The sequence below is a fragment of the Struthio camelus genome, chromosome 1, assembly GCF_040807025.1.
Source record: "Struthio camelus isolate bStrCam1 chromosome 1, bStrCam1.hap1, whole genome shotgun sequence".
Lineage (NCBI taxonomy): Eukaryota > Metazoa > Chordata > Aves > Struthioniformes > Struthionidae > Struthio > Struthio camelus.
The window spans coordinates 58928706-58947646 of NC_090942.1; the positions used below are offsets into that span (position 1 = coordinate 58928706).

Genomic DNA, 18941 nt, shown 5'->3' on the forward strand with positions numbered 1-18941 from the left:
GTCAAAATGCATGTCAGATATTAGCTTGAAGTGTAGGTGGGAGAGCTGGCCGGGGGGAGGGTCCCTTGCTGAGCTGTGCCTTTGCCCAGGGTGGGGGATGGAAGGAAGGTGGCAGCAGCCATGTGGAAGCACAAAGTCCTGTCCTGTGTGGCATTGCTACTCTCTCTTGCTGAATTCAGGTATGCATTGACCAGTGGAAGAGCTTTGAGGGACTGAAGCGTCCCCATTAGCGCCTGCTGCCAAGCATTTCACTCCTGGGTCATCTGAAACAACTTCCCCATGTTCCCCGCACTCCTCTCCTCTCCTTCTGCCCCCCAGCAGATCAGGACTGCATCTGCCTTTTTTTGAACCACTACCTGTAACTGCTTTCTTCTGCTCCCAGTTGACTCTCCATTGCTGGAAACCCAAGCACAAAGTCTCTCCTATCTTTTGACATCATCTAGACTAATGACTTTGGGTGACAACACATGACTTGCCCAGGTCAGGGATGCCTTGGTCGGGAATGCCACGTAAGGGCAACCACTTCATCTCACTGGAGAGGTGCCTTGGTCTCTGGAGTTTTCTTGCTGAACTTGCACTGGGATGGCTGCTTGTCCTACTTGGAGAGAGGTCTCACTACTGGTGAGGGAATCTCTCTCAGTTACTGGCCTAGGGGAAGGCTGGCTGGAAACTGAGAGCACGCTGAAGGATGCTGGAGTGCTGACGCCTCTGCCTCATAAGAGTCCGTGGACATAGAAGTATTCTCCACAGGTAGGCTGGTGGCCAGTGTACCTTGTGAAGTAATTGCTGCCCTGAGCTAGCCCAGGACCTATTTGTTTCCTTAGGATCCAAATCCCTCCAGCAAGACACAGTAAGGAGCTGTATAACACAAGGACTTATCCCTTTTGTGCCCTTTCCCCACCCCACCTGCAGGGTAGCTTGTTTGGGGCACTCCAAACTGGCACCAGGGCACTGGGCACATATTTAGCATCCAGAAGTACTGGGGAGATGCTTGGTTTGAGTGAGGGTATCTCCAAAATTGTTTGTGGACCTGCTGTCCACAGTCAGCCAGTGAAAGCCAGGAGCTGCTGTTGTATGAAATAGGCCAGCAAGGCCAGCACAGGGCAACAGAAGAGTTAGCATGACCCTGCAGGAGTGGGGGGGTCTTCACAGTGACCTGTACAGCCCACAAATTTCCCCTGGCCTCCTGCAGGACACATTGCCATTCCCACTGCCCCCTGCAGAAACAGAGCCCATGCTCCCCGCAGCAGCTCCCTCCGATGCGCCCAGGGCCAGCACACCTGCCCTGTTGCCTGCAGCAGCTCACACAGACGCACACGCCTGCGCTCCCTTCCCTTTCCCTTCCAGGCTCATAGAGGGCAGAGGTCCTTCTCTGCCCTGTGCAGCGCCTCCCTCCCGCACGCACATGCACAGAGCCAGCCCTCACCCCCTGCTCCCCACAGTGATTCGCATAGGGGCACACAGGCAGAGGCAGCGCTCCTACCACCTTCCCTACACCACTTCTCCTCTACGTGCACTCACACAGCTGTGGTCCTCTCCCGTCATCCACACCCACCCACACACAGCCAGCGCTCCCACCCCATTCCCTACAGCACTTCACATGCAGCTAACACTCCCACCCCTTTCTCTACAGTAAATGCTTCATGCAAGCACACATGCACACATACAAGCACACAAAATCAACACTCTGCTCCGTTCCCTATGGCAGATCCCTCTTGCACAGGGTCAGCACTCGCTGTGTTTCGTAGCGACTCACACATGGATGCCCAGCCTGCACGTCAACCCGATCACCTAGGGCAACTCCCTCACCTATTTACCCTGCACCCCCAGGAGCCACCACTGCCACCTCAGTCCCTTTGGTGACTCACATACGTGCACACACATGCACACACACATGCAGAGAGCCATTCTGGCTGTCCCACTCACTACAGCAGGTCTGCGCAGACGCTCGTGCAGAGCCCAGGCTCCCTCCCCATTCCCAGCAGGAATTATTTCTAAGTCCTTCCAGTGCCTCCTGTCTGGGCTCCGTGGATGACACTGAGGGGAGTGATGTTTCCCAGGCCCCCCTCTCCCCTGAAGGGAGAGTGATCCAGGCGGCTTTATCGCTGATAACATTTCTAGGGAACCTGTAATCTCTCGACATCCTCTTCTACTTGGAGAAGGCTGTTCCACAAGCCTACCCCCATGCAAACACTCCTGTGGGTAGCTGCTGAGGGCTGTCTGGGTGGAGCAGGCTTGATGCAAATCCTCCTTAATCTTCAATAATCATATTAATGTAAAAGGTAACCATTTCACTTTGGAAAACAAAGGTATCTCTCTGGCCTGCCAGGGAAACGATGGCATGTGAAAGACCTTTCTGCCAGTATTTATCACTCCAAAATAAGATTTACTGTTCTAAAGCTCTATCTTCTCTTTCATGCTCCTGAGCTGTTTCTTTTATCTCCCCCGAGCTTTCCCATTTTTTCTTACCGCCTAACAAATTAGGCATCTAATCGCTGTTGGGGAGGGGCAGTGGGAGGGCAAGGGTTTATATACAGCATTGTGGATTTTTTATGTATTTATTTTTTTACTGTTAGTCTTTAAGCTGTTTGCCTAGTAAAGGTTTGGAGTCAATGACTGTACATTTTCTTGAGCCTGGGCATTTGTGTACGGCAGACGGTAACTTCATATTAACACCTGAGCTCTTTCTGTAGCCAATGGTGGGCAAAGAAAGGGCAGGAGTGCTGAGCAGCATTTCCTTGGGGCAGTCTTACAGGCTGTATTTCAGTCCTCTATCCTTCTTCCATACAGGGCCCCACTGGGCTGGCTGGAATTTGAGCACTGTGAGTTTCCTTGCAAGAGTGTCCTGCGAGAACCAGCAGGGACTGTGTATGGTTTTGTGGGCTTCCTCACTGCAGTGTCCTACTGAGATCTTAGCGCTGTGGGCTTCCTCACAAAAGTGACCTGTCCGTGTCAGCTAGAGTTTAGGTGCTGTGAGCTTCCTTGCCAATCATGGCAGGGCATACCCAGCTTTCAGAGGGGTTAATTTTCTCCCAGCAGGACTATGGATTTGTGCATGGTAAACTGAAACAGTCCAGAATTGAACCACAAGATATCTCATACAGTAGCACTCTGCCAAAAGTCACTGAGCCTCTAACATTGAGTGGCCACTGTTCAGCAGGACCAATGATACCAGTCCAGCCCCTGTAAGAATGGAAGGTTTTGTCTAGTCAGTGACATCAAAACACCTTTTGCCACATGAGTTTCCATGCAAGAGCCCATTTCAAGCCTTATCTGCAAGGAGAGGTGCCTCTGTAGCTTTTTTCTTTCTTCCTTTCTTTTTGCCTAAATCAGTTTCCCCTGTCCCCTAAACATTTTGAGCCTATAGGGCCAATTTCAAACAAATGTGATGATGTGATGGAGATCTCAAAGATCTTAGTGTGTTTTGTGAAAAGAGTGGAATGGAAAAAAGAATTGAGAGATAGATAGAGATAGAGAGACCTTTACAGAGCCCCACTGTAGGACTTCTAGGGCCACAGATTTGTTGCTGCCTGGCTTGATGTGTCTCCTGTAATATGAGCAGGGGAGACAGAGAAGGAAGGAGGTGCTGTTGTGCAGTGCCACACCTGTGCTGCGAGCCTCTCCCTGAGCAGTGCCTTTTCACTGCAGCCAGGGGCAAAAGCAAGGACCCTCTCTGGTCATCCTGATAGGACAAGGGAAGCACAATGGTCTGAAGCAGTTGCAGTGATGCCAACACACCGGTGTGTATTACAGAAACTATCTAGCAAGCATGGAGACTTTTAGGCAGCGCTGTCCCTTCAGGTATGGCATCAACTCTCAGTAGCAAGTACCACCAGAAAAGGCAGATCCCCTCTTTTGGGAATTGGTTAGAGAAATCTCAGAAGGGTCTTGAAGCCAGGGGAGGAGAGCCAGTGCCCCCTTGGGGATGGCATTTGTGCCCTGAGGCCTGCCAGTAGCAGGCAGGGTCCTGAGCTGGGAGGAGGACTGATGCCCAGCTTCAGTAAAAAAAATGAAGAAAGCAGCAGGAGCCTTGACCTGGTTTTGGGCTGTCCCCAGAGGAGCCAAGAGTGTTTGGCAGGTTTTTAATGCATGCATTTCTAACGGGATGCTCTTAGCACCATTTAAGCAATGGTAGAATTAAGTGCTGACTTTTACACTGTGTCAGGCCCCAGGAGGCCAAGGCTAGCAAGGTCAGGATTGCAGGCCTGAACTGCTGCCATATGTTGCTTTTCTGGCTGCCTTTTCACATTGTGCCCCCTAGGCCTCCTATCCCACTCCCTCAGTCATGGTCTTTCCAACCCTCCTTTTTGTTTCTGTCCCCCATACCTTCCCTGTCTATACTTTTGGTAGTTGCATTTTAACCTGTCCTTACACCAGGCTATCTGACTAGTGCCTGTACTCCTGTGTCAACACCTGTAACACCTTGGTCCCTTAGCCAAAGGGTTGTCTGTGGATATCAGGACATCCTGCTCCTGACCCTGATTCAGGGCTCTCCTGAATGCGCTCTCCTGGAGACGTTTTGCTCTAAACTTCCCTGCTCTCTCCTCCTCAGAAAAGCACAACCATCTCTGCAGCCAGATTTTTTCTGTTCTCCAAATATTCTGGTGCAAGGAAATGCCAATTACATTGGGCCATCCTGTAGTGGGGAATAATCCAGAGGAAAATCCTGCGGAGTTCAGAGCTCATGGACTGACTCTGTGCCAACCCAGGAGGGTACAGCCACTCATGGGCACAATGCCACTGCTGTTCCTTGCTTCTCTTGATGTGTGACAATGGCCAGGAGCCAAGGGACAGTTGTAAGAGCCACCTTGGGTTACCCACTGAACAGTTTTGGAAGCCGATAGCTGGGCAGGCCCAGCACGTGAGGGTGGTGGTCTTGCATCTGCCCTACAAAGCATTTCCCTTGTCCCACCCTTTCCCCTCACCAGTACTGACAGACTCCATCCAGACCGGGCTCTCCACAGCTCAAACCTCCCCCTTCCTTGGCTTTCTTTGGAGCTGGAGGTGCTTGCTCCTTCTCTCTCTGGCATCCTCCATCCCTGCATTGTCTTGCTGTGTCTTCTGAGAAGCCAGGGAGGGACATGCCAAGTCTGGTGTCAGCACCTTCTGGGCCAGCAGTAAGGACACTGTGTTGTTGTTTCCTTGTGTTGTTGGACTCTGATGGTACCTGATTTACGTTCATTTGGCTCTGGATCGCTGAGGGAATGGATGGTGTTGGTCCCATCCCTGGCTCCCCTTTCTTGTGAATGCTAGTGTCAGGGAGCCAGGAAGTCAGGTCAGGATTAGGCCCAGTGAGGGTAACCAGAGTCAGACAAAGCCCTGTGATTCCAGGTAGGACCATGGTGATGGAGCCAGGCCAAGGCTGGGCAGTTGACCTGGCAGTCAGGAATAGGATCGGTGGAGTTCAGGGCCAGGCAGGGGCAGGGCTGTGGTGGAGGAGGGGACTGGCATCACTACGCCGTTGCTGGGGCAGGGACTGACAGCCCCAGGCTGAGTTGAACTGGGGTCCTGGGCAGGGTGGAAGGAGGCCACAGGGGAAGCTAGGCAGGACAGAAAGGCTGGATAGTGCCCTCAGAGTCCTGACAACCAGTGCCACGTCTGGGAGACCGGCGCAGTTGGGGGAACAACAGCAGGTTCTGCATGGTTTTGTATGACAAGCAACTTGGGAATCCAGGGGGCTGACAAGTCTAGCTTGAGGCCATGCTGATCAATCTGAGGATGTTTGGCTCCTTCTTTGGTCAGTGGCTGAGGCGAGTTGTAGAGCCAAAATGGATGGAAGCAAGTCTTCTCTCCGCAGTCCATTTGTTTTTTTGGCACATAGCAAGCAGCATAAAAAGCACCTTCATTTCCTTCCCTCCATCCCTTAATCCAGCCACCTCTTTCCTTTCAACCCTGCCGGGCTGTCTCCCCTGCCAGTCCTCCCCATGCTGCCTGAACACAGCTCCCTGAGTGGGTCAGTGGTCTCAGTGACAGCAGGGGCTGCCACAGAGCAATGTGGTGCTGGCCTCCTAGCTGTCGCCTGTGAACTGTGGGCAAGCTGCAACAGGCAACTGTGACTTCAGTACAGCATTTGGAGCAGCCTGTGCTCTCAGAAGGGGTCAAAGCAAAGGGGCTTGGCCCTCCCTGCATGGAGTTGTATGCTGTGCAGGGCATTTGGAGTAGAGATACAGAGAGGTCAAAGCATAATGCTCAGAGAGCAGAAAGCATAATGCTGGCTAGAAAAATCCAGGCAAAGCTTTCCACTGCCTGCTCAGGTGCTGCCCATGGCTGCTTCTGGAGTCGACATACTTTGGGTATCACTGTGCCAAGAGCATGCTAGTACCTGCTACTCTTTTGTTCTCTGGAAGAGACATGGCAAGGTGAAAGAGCATGAAAATGGAAAATAGAAGGACAGAGACAGTGTGGGATATTGGCTGTATCTCTGCATGGAGCCACCTCTGGAAACGGTGGGACAAGGCAGGGGACTGGTCCTGAGGAATATCAGAAGTTTGTGGGTCCTGGCCTGTGGAGAGCCAGATGTGCCTCCTCTCTGATGCACCTGAGGAGGATGTTAGTGTCAGGAAATTATTTCTCATTGGATTAAAAGGCTGAGAAACAATGCGATAGACTGTAAAAACCTCTGCCTTCTGCTTCAGTGCTGGCTGATGCAAAGCTGGACACAAGGCAGCAGCCAGAGGCCATGATAAGACAGTCAAAAATGACATGAGTTTTACAGTCTTGGCCCACTAGTGGTGGGGAGCAGATGCTTTCTCTCTGTCTTTTCCATTGGTCAAGCTCTTCTCTCCCTCCCCTTCTCCATCTTGGCTTTCCTTTCTGGATTATTGAATGTTTAAGTGTTTCTCTGTGACACTCTCTCTGATCCTTTAATCCGGCTGGCCTAGTAATCCCACAGACCCAAATCAGCTCAGATTTCTACACAGACGTAAGCCTTGTTCCTCAAGGGTTCACTCCTCCTTCATTTATCTTCCTTCATTTTATTTCTGCCCGTTGTGTCTCTGTGCTAGAAACCGGTTCAGCTCTTACAGCAAAAGCTTTGGCAGTATCTTTAGGGAGCAGCTTCCCCTAAAAATAAAAGGGGCAAGAGAGGATGTTTATTCTTCAGTAACCAAGAGTCCTTTTCTCTGTCTTTTATTGTTTTCCTCCTGCCTCCACCACCAAATTAAAAAAAAAAAAAAAGCCCTGTGCCCATATCTTTTCTCTGCTGTATGAAAATATTTCCTTTACATTGCCTAAGGATGCTTCTGCCAGGCTGTGCCACAGCATAGTGGGAGAAGGGTTGAAGCTGCAGCCAGAAGAAAGGGTACTCCAGGCTGCCCTTTCCAGTGAGTGCTAGGAGCTTGCCTAGGACCCAGAGATACATTGAGGCAAATATCACTTTGCCCCTGATTCCTTCAAGGTGTCCTGTCCCAGGAAGGGACAGTGTTCACAGATACCAAGGAGAGGTGGCAAAGTAAGGAGGAGGAGGCTGTGTGCCTCTCATTGGTGAGGGGTGAGTGGGAGATATCCCTCAGATCAGGACTGTGGGATTGCTGGGCGAGAGACTGGAGGCTAGTATTTGACACACCGCCTACCCCTCTTTGCGTTCAAGCCAGGCTGGCTTGCCTCAGCAGCTTTGTCCCTGCACGGAGAGACAGGAACAATTTTTAGAGCGCAAGTGGTTACACGTGGCTTGACTTATTTATCCCTCTTGCTTCAAGGAAGGGAGGAAACAAACAAAAAAGAGGGGGGCTTGTATGCATTTTTCCATGCCCCATATAGTCTGTGCACATGATTTTCAGATAGCTGAAAATCCTTGGCTTTGGCTGTGCTTGAGGCTTGCCCTTGTTTATACTAGGAGTTTTGAGCTGATTGCAATACAGCCGTATGTTTCTCAGCCTTCCTCCCATTTCCCTTCTACCTCTGCTCAGCCACCTTCCCCCACGTCCCCAGCTATGATTACATTACATAACAGTGCCCAAGTACCCTTCTGCATACCCCTGATATGAGATTACATGTCATGAGGGTTCCCTTCTCAAAGACTTATCAGCACAGCAGGCAGTCCCACTCCTCCCTTGCTTGCACCCCCAACAATGCTGTCTCTTCTCCATCTCCCCCTTCTCATGAAACCTCACAGTGTATTTTCTTATCTCAGATCCCCCCCAGCTGATGCCTCTTCTTGTCTGCTGTGTGCTTTCTTTTCCAGATTCCAGTGACAGATGGATCTCTCTCGTGCACACGTGCTCTCTCCCTCTCTGTATTTTGTTTTCGACATGTTTGATCTGAAGTTCTGAAGCTTTTCAGAGGGAACCCGGGAGAGAAGGAAGAGGAGGAGGAGGAGGAACCAAGGGAGTGTGAGCGACAGAAGAGGCAGCCCTGTTCTTCCAAATCACGCTGTGTCGGGGTGGGGGGGAGGGCTTGAGGGGGGAGGGTGGGTTTGTTTTGGGGTGGTTTCGGTGTGGGTGGGGGGTGGGTGGGAGGGAGGAAAGTGGGAAAGGTGAGGGAGTCTCTCCTGAGCATCAAAGAAGATCTGTTGTCAATGGTCTGAATTTTTATTTAGAAAAGAAGCACAAGGTACTTCCCTTCCAGCCCACCCTTCCTTTGTCCTAGATTTTTGGTGCGCTGGGAGTGGATTGCATGTGTTCCCCCTGCTCTGTGCTCCTGGCTTGACCCAGAGAGCAAGAAGAAATGATGATGACGACACCCAGTAGGACCGGGGTGCTCATGCCCTTCCACTGCTAAACCTCTAGTAACTGGCCCCTTTCTCTTCTCTCTGCCCCTTACTTCCCTTTTTCTGTGGTCGTGGGATTTGGGGTTTTTTGGGTTTTTGGGTTTTTTTTTTTGGCCTGCTGAGGGAGCCACTGCAGACCATGATGTGCCTGGGGTTGTGGGCAGCTGCCCTGCTCTGCTTGTTTTCCCCTGGCACTGTGCAAGGCGACTGCTGGCTAATCGAGGGGGACAAAGGTTATGTGTGGCTGGCCATCTGCAGCCAGAACCAGCCCCCGTATGAGACCATCCCCCAGCACATCAACAGCACAGTGCACGACTTGCGTCTGAATGAAAATAAACTCAAAGTGGTGCTGTACTCCTCCCTCAACCGCTTCGGCAACCTGACTGATCTGAACCTGACCAAGAATGAGATCTCCTACATTGAGGACGGGGCTTTCATGGGCCAGTCAAACCTCCAGGTCTTGCAGTTAGGCTACAACAAACTAACCAACCTGACGGAGGGCATGTTGCGGGGCATGGCCCGGCTCCAATTCCTCTTCGTGCAGCACAACCTGATTGAGCTGGTCACCCCTACTGCCTTCTCCGAGTGTCCTAGCCTGATTAGCATTGACCTGTCTTCTAACCGTCTCAGCCGCCTAGAAGGGAACACTTTCACCAGCTTGAGCAATTTGATGGTGTGTGAGCTGGCTGGCAACCCCTTCAACTGTGACTGTAGCCTCTACAGCTTTCTTAACTGGCTGGCGCTCTTCAACAATGTCACCAAGAACTATGACCGGCTTCAGTGTGAGACTCCACGGGAGTTTGCCGGTTACCCGCTCCTGGTGCCTCGGCCCCACCACAACCGCAATGCCATCACCATCTTTCAGTCTATGTGCCGAGGCGGCACCATCCCCTCCCTGTCCAGGGTCAACCCTACCCCTTATACCCCTGACTCCCAGCGAGACCTGGATGAGGGCTCAGCCATCAGTCCTGGGGACTTCCTCTCGGTCAAGCCTCCAGCCTCTTCCACCACGGACTCCTCCTTTAGTCCCAGCATCAAGCTCCATGATGTTACCATCACTTCAGCTATCTTGATGGTAACCATCCCCATGCCCTACAGTAAGATGTATGTGCTGGTCCAGTACAACAACAGCTACGTTTCTGACATTGCAACACTGAAGAGCAAGAAGGAATATGTCACTGTCAATAAGCTGAAGGCCCACACTGATTACACTTTCTGTGTGGCCTCTATCCGCAACAACCGGCGCTACAACCACACTTGTCTGACCTTTGCAACCAGGAGCAAAGGCAGGGAGGACCCTATCTCCAGCACTTCCACTACAACACACTACATTATGACCACCCTGGGTTGCCTCTTTGGGATGGTCATTGTCCTTGGGGTGGTGTACTATTGTCTGCGGAAGAGGAGGATGCAGGAGGAGAAACAGAAGTCCCTCAATGTCAAGAAGACCATCCTGGAAATGCGTTATGGATCAGATATTGATACAAGTACCATGGTCCACCCTTCCCAGAAGCTGGGTGAGCCACCAGTCATCCCTGTCTCACGGATGTCCTCCATCCCTTCCATGATTGGAGAGAAGTTACCCCCATCCAAATCAATGGAATCTGGCATGGAGACTCCTAAAGTCACTACTAAAGGCAACTACATTGAAGTACGGACTGGTGGTGGGGATGGGCTGGAACGGACCCAGCGGGATGAGGACCTGAGGGAGCTTGACAATGGGCAAGGCTCAGCTGCTGAGATCTCTACTATTGCCAAGGAGGTAGACAAGGTCAACCAGATCATCAACAACTGCATTGATGCTCTCAAGCTGGACACAGCCTCCTTTCTGGGTGGTGGGACTGGTGTTGACTCAGACATGGCCTTTGAGTGCCAGTCCATTCCTGCCAGTTCCTCGGGTGGGCTAGAGCGGCCCAGCTTTCTTTCCCCACCCTACAAAGAAAGTTCCCACCACCCTTTGCAGCGCCAGCTGAGTGCAGATGCTGCTGTGGCCAGAAAGACTTGCAGTGTTTCCTCTAGTGGCTCTATCAAGAGCGCCAAGGTCTTCAGCTTGGATGTGCCTGACCACCCACCACTGAGCAAGTCTGACTCCAAATACATTGAGAAGGGCAGCCCACTCAACAGCCCTTTGGATCGTCTTCCCTTGGTGTCCCCGGGCGCCATCCACCATTTGGAGGTCAAGCCTTCTTACCACTGCAGCGAACACCGCCACTCCTTCCCGGCCCTGTACTATGAGGAAAGCGCTGACACCTTGAGCCAGCGGGTGTCATTCCTAAAACCGCTCTCCCGGTCCAAGCGAGACTCCACGTACTCCCAGCTCTCCCCCAGACACTACTTCTCGGGCTACTCCTCCAGCCCAGAGTACTCATCAGAGAGCACCCACAAGATCTGGGAGCGATTCCGGCCTTACAAGAAGCACCACAGGGAGGAGGTTTACATGGCGGCTGGGCATGCCCTGCGGAAGAAAGTCCAATTTGCCAAGGACGAGGACCTGCATGACATCCTGGATTATTGGAAAGGAGTCTCTGCTCAGCAGAAGCTGTGACTCCCTCGCTCTTTCCAAGGAAACAATACAAAACAAGAAATCCCCAATGACCTGAAAAATAAATACCACTTGACTGTGAAAAATAAACCGACAACAAAAAATACTCCCGACAAATACAAAACTGACAAAATCATTTCTTAAAGTTTACAGCAACAGAAAACTCACATACACACAGAGACACACTCACACACACACATACTGAATTGTTTCTACTGTGTTACGGGGACCATTGTTAATGCCTGCAGATGGTTGCAAAGAGCAGCCTGCTCTGATACTGTGGTAACAGCACTGGAGTGTGGAGGGATGGGACTGGCCCGGGAGGGGGTGGCAGCAGTGGCAGTGGAAAGGCAGGGAAGGACACTCACTGAGCATGAAACTCGGCTGTGAACTATATTGCTCTTTCTGTTCCTGTTGCTACTTGAGGGCTGATTTTTCTTTTGGGTGGGAGGGGAGGACCTTGAATTAGTAGGAACTTCTCTGCCCACCTCATAGACCTCCTTTTCCAGATCTTCCATCACACTACTTTTTCCCCTCTTTCCTGTGGCAGTGGAGACTTTTCTCACCCTCCCATCCCCTTCTAAGATAGGTGGGATTTGCTGGAGAAAGTTCTCTCACTCCATCTCCTTTTCCTCTTCTCTACTTCTCTCTGTTAGGGCTCCCTAGGCTTGTGCTTTCTATCCAAATACTTTATGAACCTCCACCCAGGGGAGGTATGAAGGGCAGAGGGAGGAAAGATCTGCCTCGCAACAGTTTTTATGTCCTTGCTGCTCTGTCCCCTTCTCCCACCATGTTATTACTGATGAATGCCCAGAGAGTCTGGAGTGGTGGGCATTCCTCAGGCCTGCCTAGAGCCAGTCATCTGCCAGTGAGGGAGAATGGCAGGGGTATGACTGTGCTCTTTGGCAGGGCAAATCAGGTCCTCAACAGGAGGAGGTAGAGGAGGAGGCAGGAAGGTCCGATACCTCCGAAGTGTGAAGGGTTCCTCACCTGTCCCTGTCTCCCCATGGATGTCACAGATCAGGGGTCTGTTCCTCCCCATGCACACTCATGTTTAGCCTGTCCTTGTGCAGTAGGTTTTGTGCTCCCTATTTATGCATCCCTTCGTATGAGGAAGGGATCTGGATGTGATCTTCTGTAGCCCACTCCAACTGACCCCCTCCCCGCCATGGGGGAAGGGGAGAGCATCTCCCATCCTTCTTGCTTGCCTGGAAGGGACAGAGCAAGAGGATATGAAAAGTAGAATTCCTGTTTCTTCACTCACAAAGTTGATTAAAAAAGCCACTAAATGGCTTTCCCTTGAATGAGATACCCTGGCATGGATAAGGGATAGCCTAGGGTGAAGGTGGAAGCACAGAAAATGAAAGGCACATGAAAAGGGGTCTTGGAGAAGCCCAAGAGGGATGGCTCCAGGAAAAGCCCCCTTTGTGTGTGCAGCTATACTGGGAGTGCTGGGATAGAGGAGGATGACACCCCCTGGATGGCACTGTTCCCCTAGATACTTAGAAGCCCCCAGGAGAGTCAGAACAACTTTTTGCCTCCTCAGTCCTCCATCTCCTTGCACTCAGGTGCCACAGACTCTTCTTTGGGATTTTTTTTAATGTCCTGGCAAAAACCCAGTTTCCCTTGCTAGCCCTGACCTCTGTCCCTGGGATAGGAAACCTACTGCAGAGTTAGGAATAAGCCTGCTGCCTTTTCCACTTTGTCCTATTTCTGAACATCCCAGAAAAGCACAATCTTGGCACCTTCTCCCCCAAAGTTTGCTTGTCTGGCAGGGGTAGCTGCCTGCTGAGTGGATCTTAACTGCAGCACAGTGGCCCTCCCCTCCATAAGCCGCACACCCCAATCATCTTTGACAATTTTTTGTCCCTATTAGGCTGAGGAAGAGGGCCTGTGTTGCGCTGGCCTCTCCCATTGGGCTATTTCCTTTATGAGAAGCTACTCTGAAGCTCCAGGGTGTTTGGAGGCCCTAGGAGAGGGATGAAGGTGTAGGAGCTTCTGGGAGGGATTTATGTGCTGCCTGCAGGGAAGTCGGCCATCATCTGTCAGATAGCAGCATTGCCAGCTGTGAGAGCTGGTTTCTACGCTACAGATGGCATGGCTTCATCTTCTGTAAGAAGGGAGCTGCAGTAGGCACAGCCTATTGTGGGAAAACCAGAGGGAAAATCCCCAGGGTCTAAACTTGCGAAGATCCTTAGGCTTCCTTCGTCGTAGGGATGCTGATGGTAACAATCCTAAGGCATTCCTGGAGTACCATATCTCAGTCCCCTTTACTATCAGCCTGCTTTCCTCCAGTCAAACATTGTGTTGCCTTGAGTTGAGGCCAGAGGTATTCATGGATTGACTCCACCCTGTAAGAGCTGGTGCAGCCTAGGAGAATGGGAGTGTTTGCACACATGTATGTGCAGGGGGATGAAGAGAAGTTGCATGACTGCTGCCAGGGTGCCTTCATGTTGGGATATTGCAGCAAGTCAAGATAGGAAAATGCTGTGACAAATGCTTAGACACAGCAGAGACCTGTCCAGTTACCACACGGAGCAAGCCCAGTGGTCTTCCAGCATGACAACCATCCAAGCAGGAAAGGCAAATGGCTGAGGGGCAGAATTGGACAGGAAAAGGAAGATAACAAGCATGGGGGGAGGAAGTCCTGTTCCTCTCCCCCTTTTCCCCCCTGCACTTCCCCTCTGCTGTGTGGTCCCGTAATCAATTCCACTCATTCTATAGCTTGGGGTGGGAGCCTTAACCTGTAATGGTTTCTGCTCCTTCCTCCCTTCACCCCAACAAGGCAGAAAAGAAAGGTCAAGGATATATCTGTTGTCAGGCCCTTCTTTTGCCTGTGGTGGGGATAAGGCTGGGTAGGGGGGACAAGCCATTTCTGTTCCCACTGTAGCCCCCCACCTCAAATCAGTGGGTGAAGTTTGCACAAGATGGACTGTTCTGTGGGAGGAAGAAGGCAAAGGAGGGGAATAAAGTGTCCCACCTTCCTTCCTCCTCTCTTCCCTGTCCTGCTCCCTCCCCAGGGACAAGGGCTCGCGAAGTGATGCCAGCCCTGTTGGAGGCAAGCAGATTTAGCGTTCTATTTGCATGATGATTTTACTGTATTTTTCTCAGCAAACACCTGTTGTGTATGTGCCAGTTTGTTGGAAGTTATCCCCTTTCCCTAAAGTCTCTCTTGCCCTTGTCCTTGTTTTCCCTGCTTCCTTTCCTCATCCCTGATGTGATTTTTATGAGAGACTCCCATCAGTTTTGGAGGGAACACACTCTAAAGAGAACCCAGCTGAATCAGCCCCGTAAGAAGCAACCCTTCCCCTTTCAGGTGTCCCCGTTCTCTGGCTCCAAACGTCCTCTTTTAACTATTTTTCAGGGTTGCATGTGTGAAGGGGAATGTGTTGTACATCAAAGACCTGCTCTTTCTAGTGGTCGTCGTTCCTCCTAATTATTTAGAAACGGGAGTGAGTCTACAAGCAAGGCTGTTCTTGGAGAAACAAGGAGTGCCTCAGCTGCAGAGAAACCTCTGATATAGTGAAAGCTTGATTTGGAGCCTGTTGCCATCACTAGAAACCCCCTCCACTGATTACAGGGGGCTCTGGATTAGGTCTGTCCTACCGCTCTTCCCCTGTGGGTGGACCTTGCGGAGGGCAGGGTGTGAGGGAACCTGTAAGGCCTCTATGCTGGGGAAGAGTGTGGAGAGACTGTATGAGGCTTCTAAGCTCTCTGTGGCTTAGCTTTGGTGAGGGCCCTTCAATCCTGCCTTCCTCCAGAGCAAAGTGGATCCATGGGTCAGAACTAGGACCGGCTCCCTTCACATTTTGTTTCTGGGTTGGTGAATCTTGGCAGGGAAAACAATTTACTTTACTTCACAAGAAAGAGAGGGAGGTGAAGAATGAAGGTGGGTGTCGACCTGTCCTCTCCCCCAAGGAACAGGCTCAGGAGGAGCCTGGGCTGGACTCTTGTGCTCAGTGGAGTAAACATGAGGCCCTAGTATTGCTGTTGCCATGGGGCAGAGTCTTTTCGCTTCCCTGCAGGTGCTGCCTCATCTTATGCTGCAGTGCTATGTTCCCCTCTTCAGTTCCCCACTCTTCCATGCTGAATAAATCCCTCCTGAGGCAGGTGTGAAATATTCATGACTAACAAATGAAGATTTATGTCAGTCTGAGGAGGTCTCTATGTGTTTGCAATGCTAATCAGCCTCCCTGCCTGGAGGAGGTTCTACCAGGCTAGCTTGGGGAAAGGAGGAGGAGACACAAGAGGGAAGGGGTAACATGAGCCGTGAAAGGGAGAAGTGGGGCTGACACAGCAGGGAAGAGGAGGGTCCCTAAAGGGACAGAGGAATGGGAGCAGGGATAAGGAAGAAAAAGATGGAGGGAGATGAGGAACAGATTGGAAGGAGCAGGGGTAAGAGGTAGCTGCACAAAGAGTGCTGGGGTGATACAAGTAGAAAGAGAAAAGGGAGAGAAAGGGTTGACTGGAGGGATGGAGGTTCTCTGAGAGCAGGTGGGGAGTAGGTCAGCAGTGCCTGAAGAGAAAGCTGGATAGACTTCAAGAAGAGCTGTGGCCCCTCTCTGTAGGGCAGAGTGTAACGCTACAGGGTGGGCAACTGCCACACAGGCAGGAGCTGGAGCAAGGGCCCCGAAAGCACGTTTGCCATGCATGTTGCTGACTGGAAAGCTCAGCTGCATCTGGAAGCACACATGGCCTCCAAGAGCCTGGAGAACTTCCCTTCCACCACCACCTCCTTCAACGCAAGCTGCCCTCAAGAAGACCCTCATGGAGCCACATCCTCTTGCTGAAGCCAGCCTGCTGCTGTCGCACCATCTGAGCAAGAGGAAGCATCTTTGGGATGGCCTGGTATGGGGTGGACATGGAGTGCTACCCTCCACTGGGCTGTGGGGTTTTGTAGGGCTGGAGGGGCCTGACCCACCTCAGCTGCCCACTCCCTGCCCTCAATAAGGCAGGTGTTTTGGGGTTTTTCCCACGCACTCTTATACCCTATGACTCCAGCTGCTTTGGCCTTGTACTGTGAGGGGCTCTCTTGGTCTGTGTCTCCTTTGCCTCCTCTACTTTGCGCTATGAGGAGCTTTCTCCATACCTCTCCCTATTCACCCCCAGCAGGGTAGCTCTCTGCAGGGCAGCCCCAACCCATCCTGTCTGCATCACCCTCTTTCCCTAGATGGAGAGAGGGTGATCTCTGCCCAACTTCCCCTTCTCCCACTGGGTGAACACCTCCCTTACTTCTTGCCCCTCTGGGAGGTAAATTACCCCTTCCCCTCCTTTTCCTCCTTCCTGACCCTCTCTCTCTGCCCTATCCTAGCGCATTTGGCTTGGCCTTTGCCTCCCTGATACTACCACCACCACTGTGAGGCCTTGCTCTTTCAAGGCCTGCTCCCGCAGCCTGCTCTCCCACTTCCCAGGGAAGAGGAAGAGGCTGGCTGAGTCAGGCAAAGATCCGCCAGGGCTGGTACTGCTGGTCCATCCACAAGCACAGCACCTGGGGCGAGGGGTTGGGAAGGGGTGGGCAGCTACAGGACAAAGAGCCAGGGGTTTTCCCCTTGAATGTAATGAAAGGCCTTGGAGGCAGCTGCTGGGATTGGCTCCTTGTGGCCTCTTTGGTGTTCCCCTTTCCGTAACAACCTTGTGACCCCCTTGGTTGTGTATGGACAAATTTGAGTTGGAGTTATGTTCTTTTCTTTCTTCTTTTTTCTTTTACAATTTTCTGTTCTCTTTCTTTCTTTTTTTTTTTCTTTTCTTGTTTTAAAACTGAATGGCACGAAATCGTTTTTCCTCTACTCGGAGATTCCTGTATGGAGAAAATCAATTTCTATATTTGCAATAAATTTCTTATTTAAAAAAAACCAAAAAACCCAAAAAACAACAAACAAAAATATGAAAACCTGCTTCTGAGTCCATTTGTCCCAGCCTTGCATTGGGAAGGAAGTGATGTGGGATGGGGAAGAAGGGGACAGGGGAGAAACTTTAAAAGCTGGGGAGACACATCTATGCCAGGGAATGGTGAAAGATTCTGGATTCTCCTAAGCTCCGCCTGAACACACTGGGAGCTTCCTGCTTCTCCATCCTTGGATATTGCCTCGTTGTGAGCCCTGTTTGGACATATCCTCATTCTGCTAGGTCCTCAGCTTTATAATGGTGCCAGTCCCCTGCTGTACCACTTGGCACTCGGTTTATGTTCCATCCTGGGCATGCATATACTGTCACCTGGGCATAGGCAATGCTTGCTCTCCCATCATCTACACAACAAACCCTCAACTGTGGTGAGAGGCATCCTCTGCCCAAGCTCCAGAATCGTCTGGAGGAAGGCAGTCTATGTGAGTAGATCCCAGGTGATGTGGCCACGGGTAGAGACCGAGCAAGCTGTAGCCTAATCCACCAGCAGATATTCTGACCTCAGCTCTTCCTAAGCATCAATATTTCAAGTCCAAACTACAGCCAGCAAATCCATGGGTATTAGTGTACTTATGTAAATAAGTAGGCCAATTTGTGCATGGTGACATAACAGCCATTCTCTTACAAGTCTTGTCTCACCCCACCTCCTGTTTGTTCTCATTTCTAGTCTCTTCAAGAGTAATACAGCTGCTTGGCTTAGTGGGCTGCTTCCTTTGCCCTGGTGCATCCAGCTTTGATCAGACAGGCCTAATCATGGCTTCTGAGCTTCTTTCTTGGACATGCTGAATTTATAACCTTAGGTCCTAGAGTGGGGGTGGCAGGAAGAAGAAGTATTCTGGGGACTGTGAATATGGGTGTAATAGTGACTTTCAGCTCCTTGATACATATTCCACAGTAGCTGGAGACTCTTATTATGCATGGATTGATTTAGAGCAGCCTTTGAGGCAGATGCTTCTACAGGCTGATGCCTTCCACTCTCTCATATTCTTCCTTGGACTTGGGAAGCACGACTGAAGCATGGTGCTGGGCTCTTCCTCTCTGAAGGATAGAAAATGGTGCATGACAATGAGGAACTCAGCTAAGGTTAGGCAAAACTTTGTGTGTTTGGTGGAAAGCTGGATCCCTGGGTCAAGGTGGTGTTCCAGGCATCCATATCTCTGCAGTGCAGGGATATGGGCCTTCTGAGGCAGAGAAACTGAAAGCCTGGGAGGAATTAATGCATAAATTCCAAACAGGCATAATCTAATCAGAACAGTGTCTCCATGCTGTTTATTTTGCTGTGAAATTCAATTTTGTCTCCATAGTCCCTGCATTTCAGATGGTTGTTCCACTACACGGATGAAAAAGGACAAGGTGTATTCGCAGATGCTGTCTAGGGGGAACTGGAAGCTTTGGGAAGGAAACACTGTCAGGGTTTGAGTAATCACAAATATCTTGAAGCCAGGTGGGGATTTTTGGACTGGGGGGACATGGAGGTACTGTAGCCAGCCCTCTGGGCCAAAATGATCTGTGATTAAAGAGTTAAACACTGCTGGAATTTAATTCTGATTCCAGTCAGAAACCATGGGAGTCCTCTGCTCTGCAGATGGTCATGTGAGTCTGTGTGTGTCCAGGAAGGGGTGAGGTGTGAGCTGCACCTGGGAGTGTGCTTTGTTCTCACAAGTGCCTCTGCATAATGAGGAGTTTCTGACTGACTGACACAATCCCTGCAGCAAACCTCACTGGCCTCTGCCTCCAGACCCTGTTTGGTGAATCACAGATGGCGGTGTCATAGATGGGAAGAAAGGCCCA

At 51.1% G+C, this 18941-nt stretch overlaps 1 protein-coding gene across 2 annotated transcripts in view; it reads left to right on the forward strand.

Annotated features, from left to right (window-relative positions):
* The window catches only part of ELFN2 (extracellular leucine rich repeat and fibronectin type III domain containing 2), a 60365-nt gene extending 43226 nt beyond the window's left edge, over nucleotides 1-17139 (forward strand). For both annotated transcript variants that reach the window (XM_068942741.1, XM_068942730.1), the window contains one exon: nucleotides 8183-17139. In XM_068942741.1, the coding sequence (XP_068798842.1) occupies nucleotides 8847-11252 (2406 nt within the window). In that variant the 5' untranslated portion in view covers nucleotides 8183-8846 and the 3' untranslated portion in view covers nucleotides 11253-17139. The remainder of the gene's footprint in view (nucleotides 1-8182) is intronic.
* Nucleotides 17140-18941: the final 1802 nt, after the last annotated feature.